This window comes from Pongo abelii, chromosome 17, assembly GCF_028885655.2.
Source record: "Pongo abelii isolate AG06213 chromosome 17, NHGRI_mPonAbe1-v2.0_pri, whole genome shotgun sequence".
NCBI lineage: Eukaryota > Metazoa > Chordata > Mammalia > Primates > Hominidae > Pongo > Pongo abelii.
Window position 1 is genome coordinate 47505424 of NC_072002.2, and position 20798 is coordinate 47526221.

Genomic DNA, 20798 nt, shown 5'->3' on the forward strand with positions numbered 1-20798 from the left:
TCAAGAAAAGTACTTGTTACACCTTATTTTAATTGGCTTGTGCCTGTTTTTTTCACCTTTGCTTAGGGGGGCTAATTAAAAGCAGGTGTTGCCTTTGTAATATGCTCAGAATCTCACACAGATTCTGACAACACATGACTTCAAAATGAACAAATAAATCGGTGAATGAATGAACAAAAATCAATATAGTTTATCTTTTCCAAAGTAAACTGAAATATAAATTTTACTTTTTCACTTATTTAAGGAGTTGCATCACTTCATTTGGACTTCCATTCAGCAAATGTTGTTAATTTATTGTGTGCTAGACATTGTGACAGACCCTGGAAGGCTCACAGGAATGAGGTATTATTCTCTACTTCAAAGCATTCACCAAGTGAAATGCAAACCAAATATTTAAGCAAATCCTGCATCACACAACATATAATACAATCTCTTCCTCAATCTTGTCTCTTTCCCTTTTGCTGAAAAATATTTATTTTCGATATTTAAAAGTTGCAAACAAAACATTTAAATTCCTTGATTTCCAAAGCCCTTGAAACAGTATTTCAAAGCTGCCCTCTCTAATTTCTTTCCATGCACTTGCCCCTTTCATCTTTACATTTGATCTTCTGCTTTCACCAATGGACTGATGCCACTCTTTTTATCAGTGATGCTCTCCCTAATGGCAAAGTTAAGAATATATAACTCAACACTTTGGCAATGTTTGGCACTTTTGAGCCCCTGTGGAGCTGAAACTCAAATCTCTGGACTGATGCTAATGTCTCTGGTTAAAAGAACAGGCTCTGCCAGCCTGGAGCACAGACTTCAGAGGCGGGGCTTCAGTTGGCTGGCTCTGATGTCTTTGATGTGGGATGTGAAAAAATCAGTTCTGCAAGCGTTGCAAAAGCCGTGAGATGTATTAAGGTGAAGCTGTGGGAAGGAACTGCTGCTCCCTAGGAAGACGCTGACAAGAGCCACAGACAGGAAGCTAAAGGAAGCCCACAGAGGAAGCAAGCAGTAAGGAACAAGTTTCTTTTTTCTCCTTAAATTTTCCAGTCTCCCTCTAGTGCCCCCTATTGGCAAAGCCTAACTAGAGCCCGGTGACAAAGGAGTAACGTTGCAGAGCCCCCAACTGGTTTACCAAACTGAATAGAAAAGAGCTGAGAAACAATAATGTATTGAGCAACATATCCAGATTCTGTCTTCAAATATTTTCTACTTTATTTCAAGGTTTTTATGTGTTCCCCTGGTTTCAACTATCAACGCAGTGGCTGACTCCCAGATCTTATACTCCATTCTTACTCCTTATCCCAAACTCTACCTCTGCATGGTCAATTACTGGGTACATATTTCCACTTAAATAGTCTCTACTGGCCGGGCGCGGTGGTTCACGCCTGTAATCCCAGCACTTTGGGAGGCTGAGGCAGGCGATCAAGAGGTCAAGAGATCGAGACCATCCTGGTCAACATGGTGAAACCCCGTCTCTACTAAAAATACAAAAATTAGCTGGGCGTGGTGGTGCGCACCTGTAATCCCAGGTACTTGGGACGCTGAGGCAGAAGAATCGCTTGAGCCCGGTGGGGCGGGGGTTGTAGTGAGCCGAGATCGCGCCACTGCACTCCAGCCTGGCAACAGAGCAAGACTCTATCTTAAAAAAAAAAAAAAAAAAAAAAAAGGATCTACTATGTTAAAAACAGGTCATCTTTTAAGAAAATTCAGTCATCAAAAGTTCTTTGTACTGAAAATGCCAGCAAAATTGTTACCAGTCAACCAGGATGGCACCACCTCTTACCTTCTAGTGTTTTCTTCACATGACACACGATTTGGCATTGGGCTCGGAGTCTACATCTGCATTCCTGTTCCATCAGTGCCTCATTACTTCTCTGACGACCAAATCACTTTTTTGTGACTTTTATCTGCAACTAGTGCCTACATTTCATTTCAGTTCATCCTGTATGATGCTCTCTAATTGATCTTGCTATACGGCTCATCTCTGAGCACATTACACTCCATAAAAAGTTTTCATGTCTCCCCCTGCAAATTAAGTGTAAACTTTTCACTGAGTCTTCCCAATATATTCTTTACCTGTATTCTCAGCCTTATCTCTTATTGTGTATCCCATTACTAATATAGAAGCACACTTAGATGGAAATTCCTAAATAACCATTTTTGTATAGTTTTCTAATCATTTTTATAGGACATATTTTTAATGTTGAATAGTAGTAGATCATAGCATATATTCTTTTAGGAGGTTTTGAAAACATTGCAAAATTTCCATCTGGAAGGAATGGACAAATTTACATTTCCAATGCAGCTATTATAACTCTGGATATTAGCATAATTTCTTCTTTTCCTATATTAAGGTATATCATTGTTGTATTAATTCAAGTCCTGAGATTATCAGAAATATTTATCAATTTAATATACATATTTGCTCTTATGAACTGAATTTTCATAGTTTCTGGAATATTTTGTATTGCTTTTTCATTTATAGGCACTCAATAAATTAAAGATATTAGGTGCCATATATTTTGCAATTATTTTTCTTTTTCCAATGAGCCATCTGCCTTTTAACTTTGTTTTTAAGTTTGCTTTCCTGTCACATAGATTATTTTTCTTTTTTATTAGGTATTATCTTTATCTTAACTTATGTAGTAAATTATAACTGCATTTGCCTTTCTTGTCTCTGCTTTATTGATATGCCTAGTAACTCATTCACAAGCCAAGATAATTTACATAGTCATTGATTATTTTAGTAATATATTGACTTCATTATCTTATTATTATTACTGTTATTATTAACTTTACAAGTAGGAAATAAAGACGTTATTATTTTCCTAAGTGGTCTTTTATTTCCACTCTTGTTCTCTGAACCAGCAGTCTCAGTGATTCTTAACCCAGTAGCCTCAGTCAATCTTTTCAAACATAAGTCAGGACTTATCACTCCTCTGCTCAAAACCTGAAATATTTCCCCATTTCATTCAAAGTAAATGTCAAATTCCTTAAAATGGTTCACATTATCTCTCTAGCCTCACCTATCATCCTCCTCATTGCTCCCTCTGCCCTACATTAGTTGGTGGCCTTACTGTTTCTTGAACGTATAGGCATGCTGCCACCTGAATAGTTTGTCTCTGGAATGTTCTTCTCTCAAATGTCTATAAGATTATGACAGCTCTTTTAAGACTCTATCCAACGTGGATTTTCAATGAGGTCTATGTAAGAGTTAGGAGAAGCTAACTTCTTGAACAAATAACCTCAAATCCCAGTGGCTTCAGAGTTGATACTAATGTGAAGGACACAAATAGAAATCTCCCTAAGCACGACAAAGGAAAACAAAAGATTTTTAATTATATAGAAAACAGAAAACAAAATATAGTCCAGGAATAGTGGTATCAAATTTTAAAAGAGTCAAAGCAACTGTAATGTAAATAATAGTGAAAGACAAAAATAGAACAAAAGTTTCCCAAACTCGAACTTAAAAACCCTGAGTTCAAGATTAAATATTTCATATTTATTTGAGCAAAATGAAAAATTATTAATTTAAAATATACAAAGGCAACTTTTTGATACTGTAAATGAACAAAAATAGGAATGAAAGGTTATCTTTAAAGGCAATAAAAAATTACCTTCAGGGTTTCTCTCAACCAAACAAAATACCAATAAATGAATGAGCAAAATCTGTAGAGTTTTTGAAAAGAAATAATAGTGACAACAATAAAACCATTAATGTGATGACCACTTATTTTGTACCAAAAATTGTTTTAAGTGCTCATGTTAACATGTTTAATTCTCACTAGAAGTCTCAAAGGCACATCTTGTAATTATTCTCTTTTACAGTTAAGGACTGAGATTGTGACATTAAAAAATTTATATACCACCATTTGTTGTTCATGAGTAAAGATAACTTGGAAAATGCATAAACTCAATTGCCTACTGGAAAGAAATCCCAAAATGTGTGGCTTGATCAATTAAGAGATGTATTGATATTAAAATCACTGAAGTGGGAGAGGTTATAGTTAAAAGAATTCTTAACAAATATGAAAATCCATTTACTATATAGAATATTATAAAAATAATTATTGAAGATATGGTTACAAAATTAAATGCAAAAGACTAAACACTTTCTGAAAGTGGAAATTTACATGGTAAAAACAATAACAGCATGTTAATGATAAGAAAGCCATAATTCTTAGCACAATTAATTATGACCAGGAAGCAAGGAGGGAGAAAGGATAACAGAAGAAAAGGGGCCAAATTGTTCATATTGTTGGAGTAAGGTAAAAGTCTTTGATTTATGACTTTGACAATTAATACAAAATAGATTTAAGAATACCTTTAATTATTTTAAGCAAAACTATAACTAAAAGTGGAATGTCTCCATTTTCTATTAACAGCAATAAAATTAAATGACAATAGTATACATACCAAAAAATAACAATAATGGCAAAAGCAGAAAGGTATCACAGAAACTATTAAAATGACAGAAGCAAGAACCAATAAAACTATCATACAAATGAATCACTAAATAAGAATGGGTTGAAAAAGCAAAATCACTCTAAATATTATTATATAAAGCTTACAGAAGGCACGTCTAAAAAATAAGTCAGAAGAGTCAATAATAGAATGCAAAATTAAAGTACTGTAATACACAGAAAAGCAGGAGTTAATAGTATTAACTTTAAAATATTATAAAAGAAAGCTGCCATTTTATAAAAAAATTACAATCCAAAAGATCATTTAATAATTATAGTCTATTATATTCACTGAATATTAAGACCTGCAAATATATAAAGCAAAGTCCACAGAAATAAAACAAGTAGGAAATTCAATACACCATGAATAGTCTATGACAGATCAAGTAGACTGAAATATAAGAACTTTGAATATGTGAAATTTTAGTTAACAGATTAAACTAATTATTTCATTGATTTATTTGCTCAGAAATTGTCTATGGAGCAAAAGTTGGAGACCCCATGCCAATTACTTATTTATTTGAGACACATGTTCACTCTGTCACTCAGGCTGAAATGCAGTGGCACAATCACAGCTCTCTGCAGCCTCAACCTCCCGGGCTCAGATGATCCTCCCACCTCACTTCCCAAATAGCTGGGACTATAGGCCCATGCCACCACACCCAGGTAATTTTTGTACTTTTTGTAGTGACAGGGTTTCACTATGTTGCCAGGCTGGTCTCCAACTCCCGGGCTCAAGTGATCTGCCCACTTTGGCCTTCTAAAGTGTTGGGATTGCAGGCATACCTCACAATACCTGGCCCTCGGCCATGCAAATTAAACAGACTGTTTAACATAAATTTAAACAACACCTGACACCCTCCACTTTCAACCTGGGGAGATAAAAAAAGTTTTTTAAATAATGATTGATGTCAGCTATTTATTTATTAATTGCATCCCCCACCCCCCAAAAAGGCCTCAAGGCAGCTAAATTCCCTAAATTGTAACTGGGTCAATGTGCAACTAAAAACATTAAATGAGATCACTATATATTTAAATTGCCTAAATTGCATCCAGAGAATACTTGTTCATTTGAAAAATTTGTTTTTAATTACTAAATGAGAAATAATGAACCAAAGTAGACAACTCAAGTAGCTTTAAAGAAAGAATAACTTATGAAAGTCAATCAAAGGAAATAATAAAGAAAAAAGCTAAGATTAATCAATTAAAAAACAAAAAGAATATTTATAAATAAGAATTCAGAGTATGTGGAAAAACAAAATGTAAAAATTTACCAAGGCTAATCAAGTAAAAAAAAGAAAAGGCTAACGCACAAGAAAAGAAGTATGACTACATAAGCAGAAGAGGTAAAAATTATTTCATATACCTTAATGATAATTAATCATAAATCTTGTTAAAATATTTTTTTTCTAGAAAAATATAGCTTTTCAACATTGACTCAAAAGGAATTAGCAAACACTGATCGCTCAAAATGAAAAAAAAAGAATATATTGTTAAATTTTTCTTCAGAAAAGAGCCAAGCTCCAGTAGTATCTGTTAGGAGCAATTCACCGTGAATTCACCATACACTTCTTGTAACAGCTTCTATCTAGAACTCCCTTTTCAGTGATGTTTGTATAGCAAAGGTAATGTCTTCCTCCAAGGTAAAAATTGGGTAAGTTTGCTAGAAGCCCCCTGATAAAATTGGCAAATTCCTACATTAAGGATTTGTCAGCTGTGATAAAAACCTCTGATATATGTAGCATCCACATGGACCACTTTCATATCACCCTTTGAGTCTTGGAGCCAAAGGAAACAGTTCATGCTGCCTGTTGTGTAGTAATAAAGTCCTTTGTCTCTCAGGCTGGAGTTTCATGTCTTCTGCTAGCATCTGTGAAACTATGGCAGGCTAATCAGTTAACTTGCCAGGGTAAAATCTCAGACCCTTCAGATATCTTGATAGTATCATGAGAGAATGTATCAAACCTTTAAGGAACTGAAATGCCCCATGCAATTTAACATAGAAAAAGAACTAAATAAACCTTCCTATTTTATTTTAAAACTGTAGTAAATCTCTGTACCAATATCTTTAAAAAAGTACAAAATAGAATTATAGACCAATAGATATTCTAAATTAAATGTTTGTAAATTAAATCTAGTAATGTACTAAAAATTTAATAAACCATAGCCAATTAACGCATATTTAAAAATGCAATTTGATATTTGAAAACATAATTATTTTAGTTGATCAAAAGAGAAAAATCACATATTTTTGCTGTTACTCCATAGTGAGGTAAGGCATTGCAAAAGCGACATTATGATTTTCTCAGGGAACATTCATTTTCCATTCCCACTGGAAAATGAATGTTCCCTGAGAAAATCATAATATCTAAACTATGTTCATTGGGTATTAGCACAACTATATAAGAAAAATACTAATTTTTAGAAAAATTGAACTATAGCCAAATAATTGCAATAGATGCTTCTAGGTGGCTAAAAAAATAAAAGCTAAAAATGATAGTTGATTGTCAATGCAGAAAATAAAAAATCTATTCAAATTTCAGATAGATATTGCTTTAATATAGTATTAGCAGTAATTCTGCCACATATCCACAAGGAGTGACATGATGCTAGAGAGAGATTTACAAATAAGAGAAGCTTCTTCCTTGTTTAATGGATAATGCTCTAAGGAAACACTCAAAATCTATTAAATTTATATTTAGGAAACACCCAAATCCATGCCCCATCCTTCCTCTATATTCTAGTGCTACTCTCTCCTGTTAAGTACTTGTGATGATTGAAGCACCGGATCTGTGCAAAAACATGAGGTAATCTGTGATACAAAATTAGCACTCTTGCCGCCATCTTCAAATTAAAATGTTCATTCCTCAAACAGAGATAGATTTTAACAAGTTACTTTTAAAAAGCAATATGATAAGCCTAATTTATATAATTATATGTGATTAATTGATGCTCAATCCTATCAGAAGTACTTTTAAAAGAAATATTAATTATGTAAAGCATGTCCCTAACTTAAAAAAAATTCATGTTACAGTAAAATAGTCTTTGAGACAGGAAGGTTGTCATTAAGGCAAATTACTCTTGCCCAGGAAATCCATTGGTCAGCTCCCCTAAATGTTTCCAGATTTATCACATATTCATTTCCCACAATTTAGACCACAGAATATGTCATGTTTTTTACTCAAAGTAATCTCTAATATTTTTAGAACAGTGGAGAAGGCCACAATTTACTGTTTGTAATTTGGATGTGGTCATCATATTTATAATTTGAATGTGACCACTATATTCAAGTCTGTTTTTCAAATCTTCCATCTTCCTGCTGATGTGTCTTGAAAACAGAGTGTAGGGTTTCAGTCATTCAACATTGAGTGCCTTGAATACAGTAATACTCATGAAATAGTTGTGAGAATGCAGAAATGATGAGTGACCAATAGGAGAATAATATACAAATTGTGATAATCTTTAGAATATCTCAGAGATTAAATTTGTTTGAAATGTTTACTATTCCAGTACCTGATGGTCAAATGAAACAGTGTATTAAGCTAAAACTTTTCCACATGAAAGTGTCAAAAATAATTTTATATCCAAATCTGGGACTGCTGTAGCCAGAGGAAGAGGTATTTCCTGAGAGTAGAAAATATGGAGCAGAATAAAAAGCAATTAATTCTACAAGGAATGGAAGATTGTCTCTACTAGAACTCAATCTGGAAATTGTTCTTCCAGTGTAGTTCATTGTACTTCTCTCATAAGCTAAAATATAGAGGGGAGAGCAAATCTATGGAAAGAACACATAGAGAAAGGAAATGACATAGGCGATACAGCAGGTCTTCTAAGGACAACTCATAATAAATTATATCATATATAACCTACAATTTTGTATAGATCTTTCCAAAAGCAAGAACAAATATCACTAGCGAGAGCTATAGTCCTCTGATGAATATGGTACACTGAAAATTTGATCTTAAGCAATGGCATTTGCAAATTATAGGCAGTTAGTAAAAATGCCATGACATTATTAAAAAATCTACCATTTATGGATATACGATATGGAATTGCCTACTGAAGAGAGATCAAATTTAACTCCAGAACCATGCTGTCTGTATGTTATCTGAAGTTTGTGTATATTTTCTTACTTTTATTAGTGTTTGTATTTCTAATTCTATTGTATGTTTTCTCATATTCTCCATTAACTCTTGTGGCTTTTATGAAGTATTTTATTAAACCATCCCTACAGATGATCCATAATTGTGATCAATTCTTTTTCCCAAAAGGGACACCTCAGATTAGTAACATTACATTTATAATGATGCCTTTAATGAGACTCTTCTCTTTGCAGGGATCTTTTCCATTACATACACATTTACACCCTTACCACTTCCTAAACAGGGATGAGATCAGGTTTCTATGAGAAATCACATCGTCTTTTCACTATTTAACACTCAATAACTGATCATAATCATAAATAAATAGCATCATTAATGATAAGGCACATCAATCTCTAAACTCCGCATCTTCAAACTCTATGATTCTGGTCACATAAGGTGAATGCACAACAAAGAGCTATCCAAGAAACTGATAAGAGACAACTTCATATAAATTTAAGGTTATCTGACAAGCACTGTTGACATAGTTAACAGAATCTTTAAGTGCTAGAAAGCAATAGATGATTTAACCATTTTCACTAGAGTAGGAAGTATCAGGAAAAGAAAGAGAATGAGACAGACAGAGAGAGAGAGAAAGAGAGGGAGAAACACACACACAGAGAGAGAGATTGATTCAGCTTCTGCACCCAGGATGAGTTTGGTAAAGTATCAGGAGTATCAGGCTGGTGGAGTTTGAACAGTATTTCTGAAATGCTCCTGCTTCTTGCTACTAGCAGCATGTGGACAGCAAAATTATTCAAAAAGCATCTGTTATCTATCTATTTATTCATTCAACACGTATTTATTGGGTACTTCTGGCCAGACATAGTACTGATTTTAGGATACAGAAAAGGACATAAAAGAAAATTCCCTCCCCTTAGAGAATACATTATTCTGGCAGGAGACAGGCAGACAAAAAACAGGTATAAATGAATTACCAAAACAAGTTCAGATAGAGATCAGTGCCCAGAAAAAATCATGCGACCATATAATGCTTCCAAGTGGCTGGGGGTGGGTACAGTTGGGAGTAGAAAGGCAGGGACAGGCTTTTTGATGAAAAGAAATGCAAAACTCAATAATTTAGAGGCTGGTTATAGAGGATGTTTTATTCATCTCTCTCCTGCTGACCATCTTTTGCCATTTCACTAATTATTATTGTTCCATTATAGTGCTGGAATGCCAGTCGATAAATGATTATTGAGACCCCACTGTGTTCTCAGCACCACTGTGACTAGAAAATGTGGTTGAATTCAAATAACTAATTCTACTGCTCTAATAAAATGTGAGGTGGGGAAGAATGCTTAAATCAGTAAATAACTTAAGCCTTCTAGTTTTGAGAGGTGCATTGGAGTCTAAGCTTCCTCCAATCCATTCGTAGCTCACACATCTGAAACTCAGCCATCGGTTTCAGCAACTGCTCTAAGAGGCATCACATATTGCCACTAGATGGCACCAATTATTTTCATATTTTTAGGTCAAGAAAACCCTTTTCTAAAATGTAATGGCCACATTTAAAATAGAAGAATGTTACTTAGCATTGTTATTAACAAAGTATTATTCTCTTCTTAATAATTTTCTTATAGACAAACCAATGGAACTAAAGAAGATATGTTCTTTCACCCACATACTTGTTCATTCAATGTACATTTGTTCCTAATAGTCTTTAAAAAAAAGTTCTCACACGTCTTTGGATATGTAAAAAGTAGGGAAAGTAATTGAAATATTGATATAATAATTGAATATATAAATATATTTGAATATATAAATATGAGGATCAAAAATAGCACATATATTATGATACTACATATACTTTGAAAACTTTCACAGAAAAGAGTTTTAAAATACTACAGAAAATTGTTTTGCTTCTTAGAAAAGATGTCCCATTGTATCTTCCAAAAATGAGTAATATTTTTAAATGTATTTTAAATATGGTACTAATTCATTACAATTAAATGTAACAAAAACTATTGCAAAATTTAAAATGGGATAGGAATCATTTAACTGAATGCAAACATTTTATAGGTATAGCTTAATATAATTTGATTAATAAAAATTGAGGCCTAAAAGAACTTTTAATACAATTTCCCTGTTTCAAACAAGTAAATTTATAGATCCATTAGAATATTATGCAAAATTTTTCTACAGGAAAAGAGCATGACATATTTTCATTCCTCAAAAAAGTGGTTGGTAAACATTCAAAGTATATTTATTCAGAAACAAATGATAACCATTCTCATTCTCACATCCTTCATTAAAACATAAAAGGACTCTGGAATAAATATAGCCTATATTTTTATATTAATGGACTTCAAAATAAAATAAAGTACGATAATAAATGAGATTACACATAAAATGCACTGAAAAGTACAATATGCTCTATGAATATATAATAATTACTTAGAAGAAACAATGAAAACTTACAGGTTTATTATGCTAACAAATTTATTTTTAAAATCTCAACACCCTTGCTACTTCAGGATAAAAATTGTCTCAAACTGGCTGCTAATTTGACTATCACTATATTTCTTTCACTTTGAAACATGCAAAAATAATACTCACTTGGGTATCTCGAAGAGTTTTTTGTCTTACAGCAAGGAGCACTCTAAATCTCTGATCTTCCTCAAAGATTCTCTCTTCACAGTCTTTTTTCTCTTGCATATAATGATCGAACACAGTTTGTGCATGTTCCCTTTTAAATCTCATAGTTACAAATTTGTTCCTATGAAGAAAGAATTCCATGTGCCACTAATCAATTCACATTTTATTTTTCAAAATGCATTTAGGAGACATTTTAAAAGGACCAAAATGAAAAATCTTGAAGAGCCTTGAGCTGACAGGCCTTGGAAAAATTCCCTGGTTTTTCCCAAGGCCTACTTCCACAGGGCTACATCTAAATCATCCAGGTATAAGAAAATCTATGGAAAAACAGTGGATTCTCTTGGTTGCCTATCCAGCATGCTTCTGTTCTCTAGGCATTTCAAGAAAACCCCTGCTCCAAGCAGCATGTAACTCTAGAGGTATATTCTGATTAGTCCAACCAGCATATGACCCATTGTCCAGGGGTGAGAAGATATATTAAGATAGCTCGAGAAAATGAGTGAGAAGCACTTAATTCCATGTAGAAGAGCTCATACCCACTAAATGTGACTTACACATCATGCTTTCAAAGTTGCTGCCAACAGCCATAGTGGAGAGAGAAAAAAAATGAGTGCCTGGTGTTGAGCTGTTGAATCAAGCAACCCTGCAGCTTGCCCTGCTAATTATACAAGATGACGCCTTTTTTATTGTTTAAGCTGGTGTTAAGTAAGATGATGCATTTTTTATTGTTTTATGCTTCCTGTTATATAAGATGATACATTTTTTATTGTTTAAGCTGGTATGTGAATAGGTGTGTGTATGTATGCAAGTGTGTGCATGTCTGTATTTTATCATTTGCAATTAAACACGTCCTAATGCAAAGGTAAAATAACTTTTATGGTGAACTCAGTAGTTATGTAAGGAACAATACTAGTAGAAAAGTATCAAAACATGGTTAAAACAATACTGGTAACAATAACTTGCTTGCCAAAGTTGAGCAGCAACTCAGTGTCCAGAATAAGATATTTGAAAAAGCTCAGCACAGTCTTATTCTATCCACATTAGTTAACAAGGCTACTGACATAGAAAATTAAATCACTTGCACAGTTAGCTATAAAGGCAGCAAGACTAATATTTTGGGAAGCGCTAAACTAATATCTCTGCTTTTAAATAATATCCCATTTAATACAACAAAAACCACTCTATGAAATAATAATGAGATAGCCATCTAGAGTTGAGGAACCTAAACTTGGATAATTAATTAGCTTGTGTAAGCTCAACTAGTTGGTAAATGACAGAACCAGAATTCAAATCTAGTCCTGCCTTTTTCTGATTCAGCAGTTCAACATTAAGTACTCATTTTTTTCCACTCTTCATTATAGCTGTTATCAGCAAATTTGAAAACATATCACCTTGTTTACATTTAGTGGATGTGAGCCTCTTCTTCTACAGGAAATAAGGTTCTTCTCCTCTTTCATCTGCCTTGCCCTGGTTTTTCCTCTACATCATTCATACCAAAAACGTTCCAAATTATTAACTGATGTCTGATCAGTAGCCAATGATACTGACATCTTGGAGCAGAGAGAACCAATGAAATTCACACAGGAAGAAGCTAGTGTGACCAAAACGATAAAATGTTCATAGTTGCTCCCCAAAACATTGATATATCTTGACCGCATGTATTTTGTTCTCTACACTGTTTTGATATTGAATTATATTAATTATAGCATTGTATTAATTATATTTACACAGACATTTATATACACTATATACGTGTATATCTATGCAATAAAATAATGTTTCCTTTCTACAGTGATAAAACAAACGGACTTTGAAGTCTTATGGGTCTGGATTTTAATTTTCCACTTTCTAGTTAAGAAGCAATTATAAAAATTAAATGAGGGTCAAGGATGGCTTTGATTGCCATTATTTTTAACACCATATTTTAATTGTCTTGTTTATATAAGGTTTGTCTCTCTGCAAAGATCTTCAGACACTTGAAGATACACTTTCCCACTTGCCATTTCTTTGTCCCTATTGGGGCCTGGCAGTATGCCCACTATGAGTTCTCAATAAATAATAAGTAGCTTGTTACGGGAACTTATTGAAAATGTCAGTAGATTATTCATAAAACAGCTGATCTTCCTTTGTAATCCCACTTTAGGGGGTCAGTTGAAAGCACACACTTGGAACAGGTTGGAGCTAAGCTGAAGCGAGCTCTACCACTACTTAAGAGTGTGATCTTAGGTTCCCTGAGCCTCTGTTTCTCAGCATTCATTGGAAACGATACAATTTAACCATTTGCTACAATAATTGGATGAGACAAGGTACACACATTGTCCAGGATGTACTGGCACAATAGCAAGTCATTCAATGGTAGCTTTAAATATTATTTGACATTCTATATCATCACTGCTAATTAATAGTTGTATAAGTAATTCCACAGTATTGGCTAATTCTTTTTCTCCATTTCTTGTTGGAAGGCAGGGTTTTGTCAAGTTTAGAGAGATAACTGATTCACTGGGACATGGAAACCACTCTTGTCTGAAAGGCCATATAATCCAGCTTCAGAAGAAGTTAGGATTGAAATGGGAGGAAGCCTGAAGAAAAAATTTTCATCAGCTCCTGAATTAGATCTTTGTAATTTTAATGTGTTATATGCATTTATATTTATATCTTTGAGTCCCAAGATATTCTTACAGGTGTTAAATAAGGTGGATAAATATCTTTAAAAGTAAATGATATGTTTCCCTGCTTTTTCACATAATATAGTGAATATGAGTAGTGTTTTTCAGATAAAGCTGAATTGTCATGTTGAAAATAAGTTTTACCCTATGATAATCGGTAAACAAATGCTTGATGGGGGCATTGACTTGACTCCATTAGAATGCATGGCAACAGGCTGGGCATAATTTTTTTTGACACTTTATCCCTCGAGCATTATGATTTTGCTAATGCTTGTAGTAGCCTTCTGTATTTAAAGCAGTCTGTTGTCCTTAAATGTGGCCAATGCATGTTCCTCTAATACTCCTCCAAGTCCAGTTCTCAATGTTTTACAAGGTAGGAAATGAGAAGCAAAATGAGTAAAGGAAGAGTAAATAAGTTTTAGGTTAGGATCTATGGATACCCAATGAGACTGAGAGCATGATCATTCTCCAAGCCAAAGGCCTTACTAACCCTGAACAATTATATCCCTGACTCATGAGGTGACTGATAAAAAACTTTTGAAGTGATAAATCTGAATAAATTGCACAAGGTTTTATAGAATATCTGAGTCTGAACTCTTACCTCAAAACTAATAAAAAACATTTGGGTGAAAAAACATAAATTATTAAACATGGCATATAAATACTGATACATCTGAAAGTAATGAAGAATATTATTAATGTCATAAAGAATAAAAGTTATCCTCCTTGGAAAGGGAGAAACATTTCCAGTTATTCAAATAAGAACAAACCCAGAGAAGCAATAATGAATGAAAGCAGTTTATGATTATGCTTTTATAAACTAAAATTATCAAACATCACACATATATTCTACACTACATTATAATTAAAAATATGAACCATTTTAAGAATACATTTTAAATATGGAAATTTGATCTTATTTCTTTTATTAATATTTTTAATACACTTCATATTTTGATAAAGTTTAAGTACTTACTTTAATATTTCAAGTGTCTGATCAAAACTTTTCTTTTCTTCTTCTTTTGCTTTTAATTCCTTATTCAATTCATTTATTTTTGCATAAAAGATTATTGTCTTACTCTTAGTTGCTTCTAGGTCTTTAAAAATTGCTGAGTGTTTACTCTGAAAAAAATATATACATGAGTGTTTTATTTTAAATACTTGGATTTTCAAATCCCTGCTATTTAGGAACACAATTACATTGGCTGTGTGAACAATTAAAAGTTAATAGTGGGCCACACCTGATGGCTCACTCCTGTAATCCCAGCACTTTGGGAAGTCAAAGCAGGAGGAGTCAGGAGTTCACTTAGAGCCAGGAGTTCAAGACCAACCTGGACAACAAAGCAAGCACCTGGTCTCTACCCAAAATTTTTTTAAATAGCCAGGTGCAGTGTTTCACACCTGTAGTCCCAGCTACTTGGGAGGCTGAGATGGGAGGATCCCTTGAGTATAGGAGGTCAAGGATGCAATGAGCCATGATTGCTCCACTGCACTCCAGCCCAGGTGACAGAGTGAGACCCTGTCTCTAGAAAAACAACTGAGGTTTATATTCTCCACTGTTACATCTGATTAATTTTCTAAAAAATAGAACTGTTTATTCTCTCTGTCCCACACAAACTTGCTCCCCTTTCCAAAAAAACACCTAAATGCACACTTTATAAGCATGTCATTTCAAGATGCAAACATGTCGTCACTGGTTTTCAAACACGTACAAAGTACATTGGCAGGCGGACAAGGATATATATATTGTTCTGATCTTTCCAGCAAAAGAAGCCAATATTTACTACCAGCACTTCTTTCCATGGTAGGCCTGTGCAATTCCAGAATGAACATTTGATTGTGCATCTATTTTTGTGTGATCCCTATATGACTGTTTGTGTTCAAATGGGACTGAGTGACTCACTGATTGACTGTTATTGAATTGTTCCCCACATTCAGCATGGCTGCTAATTAGTGTTACTCTCCCAACTGATTCTACAGATCTCAATGGCTCCTTCTGCCTCCACTATCTTCTATTTTCCCCATATGCTTCCAAATACTTTCTTTACTCATAGATTTCAAGAATAACAACTAACATTTTATATTTGTTTTCCTGTAAAAGCTTACTGTTTGTTTAAGATTTTGAACACTGGGTACTGCATTTGAATTTTCACATTCTTCCTGCTTTGTTTCCTTCCTTTTCTGGAAGTTCTGAAAATTTTCTACTGATAAATAAAAGGATTTTTTCTCCTTATACTAGAATGTAGTGGAAATATAACTCACTAGGATTTGTTGATAGGTCCATTGGAGTATTAAGTTATTTGAGTGGGGCTGGAAGTAAACCCAAAGACAGAGAGTAGACAGGTGTGAGTATGGACACTCTGAGTACTGCATGCTCTCGATCCCTAAACTTGATATTTAGATCAGATTTCATCATTCGTTTCTTAGTCTTAGCTGAAGAGTCTCCTCTTCAAAAGAATCTTGTTTTGCATAGTATATCTTTTAGCACACTGTAAAATTTATTTAGCTAATATATTTATGATCTGGTCATCTATGCTCATAAGCAAGATCACCAATGGATTTGTTTCTTGCGCTGTTAATTTTTGGTTATGGTTGCAAGGTTTTAGTCTCATTATAGAATGATTTTAGAAGATTTCCATGCTTTCTTATGCTCTGTAAGTGGTATTTGTAGAGAGACTCATAAAGTATCTTGACTGATTCTTGGTTTTATTGGTAGAGTTTGGACAAATTAAATTTCTTCTATGATCATTGATCTATTCTTGTGTTTTATTTCTTTTGAACCAGTTTTCACCATTTTATTTTAAAAAGAAATCATACAATTGATACAGATCTTAAAACGAATTCCTATGCAAAGTAGTATTTAATTCATTGTGTATATAATTATACCCCTTTTAATCATTCCCATGGCTGTTAATTTTCATTTTTTCTTCTTTGCCCTTAATAAATATGTTAAATATTTTTAGATTTTTTAAAAATCAAAATCATTTATTGGTAATGTCAAAATACTACATTGGCCTATGTCATAAATTTTGCTATATAGTTTGTCATTATTGGTCATGTATAAATAAATGGTAATTTGTATTTTAGTTATTTCTTAGCACAGAAGCAAATTAATAAAAGAAATGTGATTCTGAAATATTTCTAGTAGTGCATATACTTTTTATTTCTTTTTGCCCTATATTTTTGTCATTGATTTCTGATTTTAATTCATTGTATGCAAACTTGGGTGACATGACCAATACAATATAATGGTTAAGAGCATCTATTTCAGTGTCAGACTGTCTGGGTTGGAATTGCAACTTTACCACTAATGAGTTATGTGAAACTGTACAACTTAATTAAGAAACAAAGCATCAGATTTCTCAACTGTAAGATAGAGGTAATAGCACACTCTTCATAGGCTTATCATGAAAATCAAATGATGCACTGTTATGTCTGTGCACTTAAAACATTGCCTGACACACAGAAAATATGCAGCAAATATCTATTATTTTCTCTGTAACTTTTTTTTATATTTCTTTTGAGGCCCATTATAAGACAAACATTTAAAAAATGATATGAGGACACCTCTCTTTCATGGCCTACATGCTTTCCACCAACAAATCCTATTGGAACCACATCTGACATACATCTACAGGACATATTACCAGGTTAAAAACAATATTGGCCGCATAAATGTCTTCCTTTGAGAAGCGTCTGTTCATATCCTTCACCCACTTTTTGATGGGGTCGTTTGATTTTTTCTTGTAAATTTGTTTAAGTTCTTTGTAGATTCTGGATATTAGCCCTTTGTCAGATAGGTAGATTGTAAAAATTTCCTCCCATTCTGTAGGTTGCCTGTTCACTCTGATGGTAGTTTCTTTTGCTGTGCAGAAGCTCTTTAGTTTAATTAGATCCCAGTTGTCTATTTTGGCTTTTGTTGCCACTGCTTTTGGTGTTTTCGTCATGAAGTCCTTGCCAATGCCTATGTCCTGAATGGTATTGCCTAGGTTTTTTCCTAGGGTTTTTATGGTTTTAGGTCTAACATTTAAGTCTTTAATCCATCTTGAATTAATTTTTGTATAAGGTGTAAGGAAGGGATCCAGTTTCAGCTTTCTACATATGGTTAGCCAGTTTTCCCAGTACCATTTATTAAATAGGGAATCCTTTCCCCATTTCTTGTTTTTGTCAGGTTTGTCAAAGATCAGATGGTTGTAGATGTGTGGAACTACTTCTGAGGGCCCTGCTCTGTTCCATTGGTCTCTATCTCTGTTTTGGTACCAGTACCATACTGTTTTGGTTACTGTATCCTTGTAGTATAGTTTGAAGTCAGGTAGTGTGATGCCTCCAGCTTTGTTCTTTTGGCTTAGGATTGTCTTGGCAATGCAGGCTCTTTCTTGGTTCCATATGAACTTTAAAGGAGTTTTTTCCAATTCTATGAAGAAAGTCATTGGTAGCTTGATGGGGATGGCAATGAATCCATAAATTACCTTGGGCAGTATGGCAATTTTCACGATATTGATTCTTCCTATTGATGAACATGGAATGTTCTTCCATTTGTTGTGTCCTCTTTTATTTCATTGAGAGTGGTTTGTAGTTCTCCTTGAAAAGGTCCTTCACATGAAAAAATGCTCATCATCACTGGCCATCAGAGAAATGCAACCAAAACCACAATGAGATACCATCTCACACCAGTTAGAATGGCAATCATTAAAAAGTCAGGAAACAACAGGTGCTGGGGAGGATGTGGAGAAATAAGAACACTTTTACACTGCTGGTGGGACTGTAAACTAGTTCAACCATTGTGGAAGACAGTGTGGCAATTCCTCAAGGATCTAGAACTAGAAATACCATTTGTCCCATTACTGGGTATATATCCAAAGGATTATAAATCATGCTGCTATAAAGACACATGCACACATATGTTTATTGTGGCACTATTCACAATAGCAAAGACTTGGAACCAACCCAAATGTCCATCAATGATAGACTGGATTAAGAAAATGTGGCACATATACACCATGGAATACTAAGCAGCCATAAAAAGGATGAGTTCATGTCCTTTGTAGGGACATGGATGAAGCTGGAAACCATCATTCTGAGCAAACTATCGCAAGGACGGAAGACCAAACACCACATGTTCTCACTCATAGGTGGGAATTGAACAATGAGAACACTTGGACACAGAGTGGGGAACATCACACACTGGGGCCCGTCATGGGGTGGGGGGAGGAGGGAGGGATAGCATTAGGAGATATACCTAATGTTAAATGACGAGTTAATGGGTGCAGCATACCAACATGGCACATGTATACATATGTAACAAACCTGCACGTTGTGCACATGTACCCTAGTACTTAAAGTATAATAATAATAATAATAATAATAATAATAATAATAAAGACAATATTGACTTTCTCCCCTTTCCCACAGCCAATAATTCATGAAATAGAAATGTTAGCAATAAGAACTTTCATGGGGAAATATTTCTAATTTCGAAAAAGCCCTAAAGTCTCCAGTCACACATCCATTTGTTTATGCTGAATACATACTAACTTAGGGGTAAAATTTAGATGTCAGGTAGGAACAAATGTTTTGGTCTGTAGATTGCTCCCATCTGCAGAAACACAATACTCTCTGGTAGAGTACAAATCCCAGTCTCTACTTTGTAGAAAAGGCAATGGGGGTAAGGGAGCAATCAGTGGGTGTTACAATGCACCGATTACTGTACTATGCATTGTATTTGAACTGTGCCTTTTATGACTCACAGTAGCAATATAATCAATATTATATCCATTTTACAATAGAAAATCCAGAGTAGTCTGGATGGTACAGCTAGTTTAAGTGGTGATGACCGGTTAAACACTAGATTTCTCTGACTCCAAAGCCTTTACTATTTTCTCTATGCCAAAACTGGCCCTTGCTTTTTGGTCACTGCTGCTAAAAGAAATTACATGAGATTTTACTATACATAGTAGGTATTGGCATGCATGAGTTTTGAGATTGGACAGACGGGGATTCTTGCTACTTGGGAATTTAACCTCTATAAACCTCAGCTTTTAATTTATACAAATGCAATACTAAGTACTTCACAGGGTTGCTGTGAGAATTCAATGAAATGATCTGAGCCATGTGTTTGCCCTTTGTCAGCACATTGAAATCAACATTAATAAATGATGTTGATAATAATTAATGAAGTTCATAAGAGGTAGCTGACCTACCTGACTTCTACTGGTAACATTGGCTGAAGACAATACCCATGCTGGGAAAATGATTTTCTTTTCTGCTCTGAATTGACCCAGTAATTTTTCACTGCTGTAATAGTCACATCTTCCACTTATGACTCCTAATTCCCAAATTCTAGTGTGCAAGAAGTGCCACTACCAAGGATACTCTCTTAAGTACACTTGAATGTATTTAAGCATTTGCCTATTCAGAGAAACCCACAAAGCCCTGGGTACCAGACAGGGATGGAGCTGTTTACTGTTATGAAGTCTACACCAAATATAGCCCATGAACCCTGCAATTCACTCACTTCATTTTTTCTCAGAAGAGGTGAAGTCTACTCCCTGTCCACAGCCTCGCACACTCTCAGTCATCTTCCTCAGAGAAGCTACACTCTCTTTCACCTGAAGATGTGAATATAGTGCCTAACAGACCTAGTAGGCACTGAGTTCATGCAGAAGACAACAGCATTAAACTTGCAGTGCTCTTTGACTTTTCTCTCCTTCTTTTGGCTAAAAAGTAAGCTGACTCTAACAGTCGAGTTTGGGCTCTAGTCCCATCTCTATTGAAGAAGTGAGTCTTGCCTTTGCCCAACTGCTATATTAAAATATTCTTGCTACACAGCTCAGTAAAAGAGGGAAACAGATAGATGGACATGAGATAAATAGGAAGGGTGACTTTTCAGAAAATTGATGAGAGACACTTAGTGCCTGTAGTGTGTGAGAACACTGGGGGTA

At 34.3% G+C, this 20798-nt stretch overlaps 1 protein-coding gene across 7 annotated transcripts in view; it reads right to left on the bottom strand.

Moving 5' to 3' along the window:
* Window positions 1–20798, bottom strand: part of CCDC178 (coiled-coil domain containing 178) — a 516828-nt gene that overhangs the window by 267650 nt on the left and 228380 nt on the right. For all 7 annotated transcript variants that reach the window (XM_054537776.2, XM_054537781.2, XM_054537780.2 and 4 more), the window contains 2 exons: window positions 14834–14979; window positions 11153–11312 (listed from right to left, as the gene is read on the bottom strand). In XM_054537776.2, coding sequence (XP_054393751.1) covers window positions 11153–11312; window positions 14834–14979 — 306 coding nt within the window. The remainder of the gene's footprint in view (window positions 1–11152; window positions 11313–14833; window positions 14980–20798) is intronic.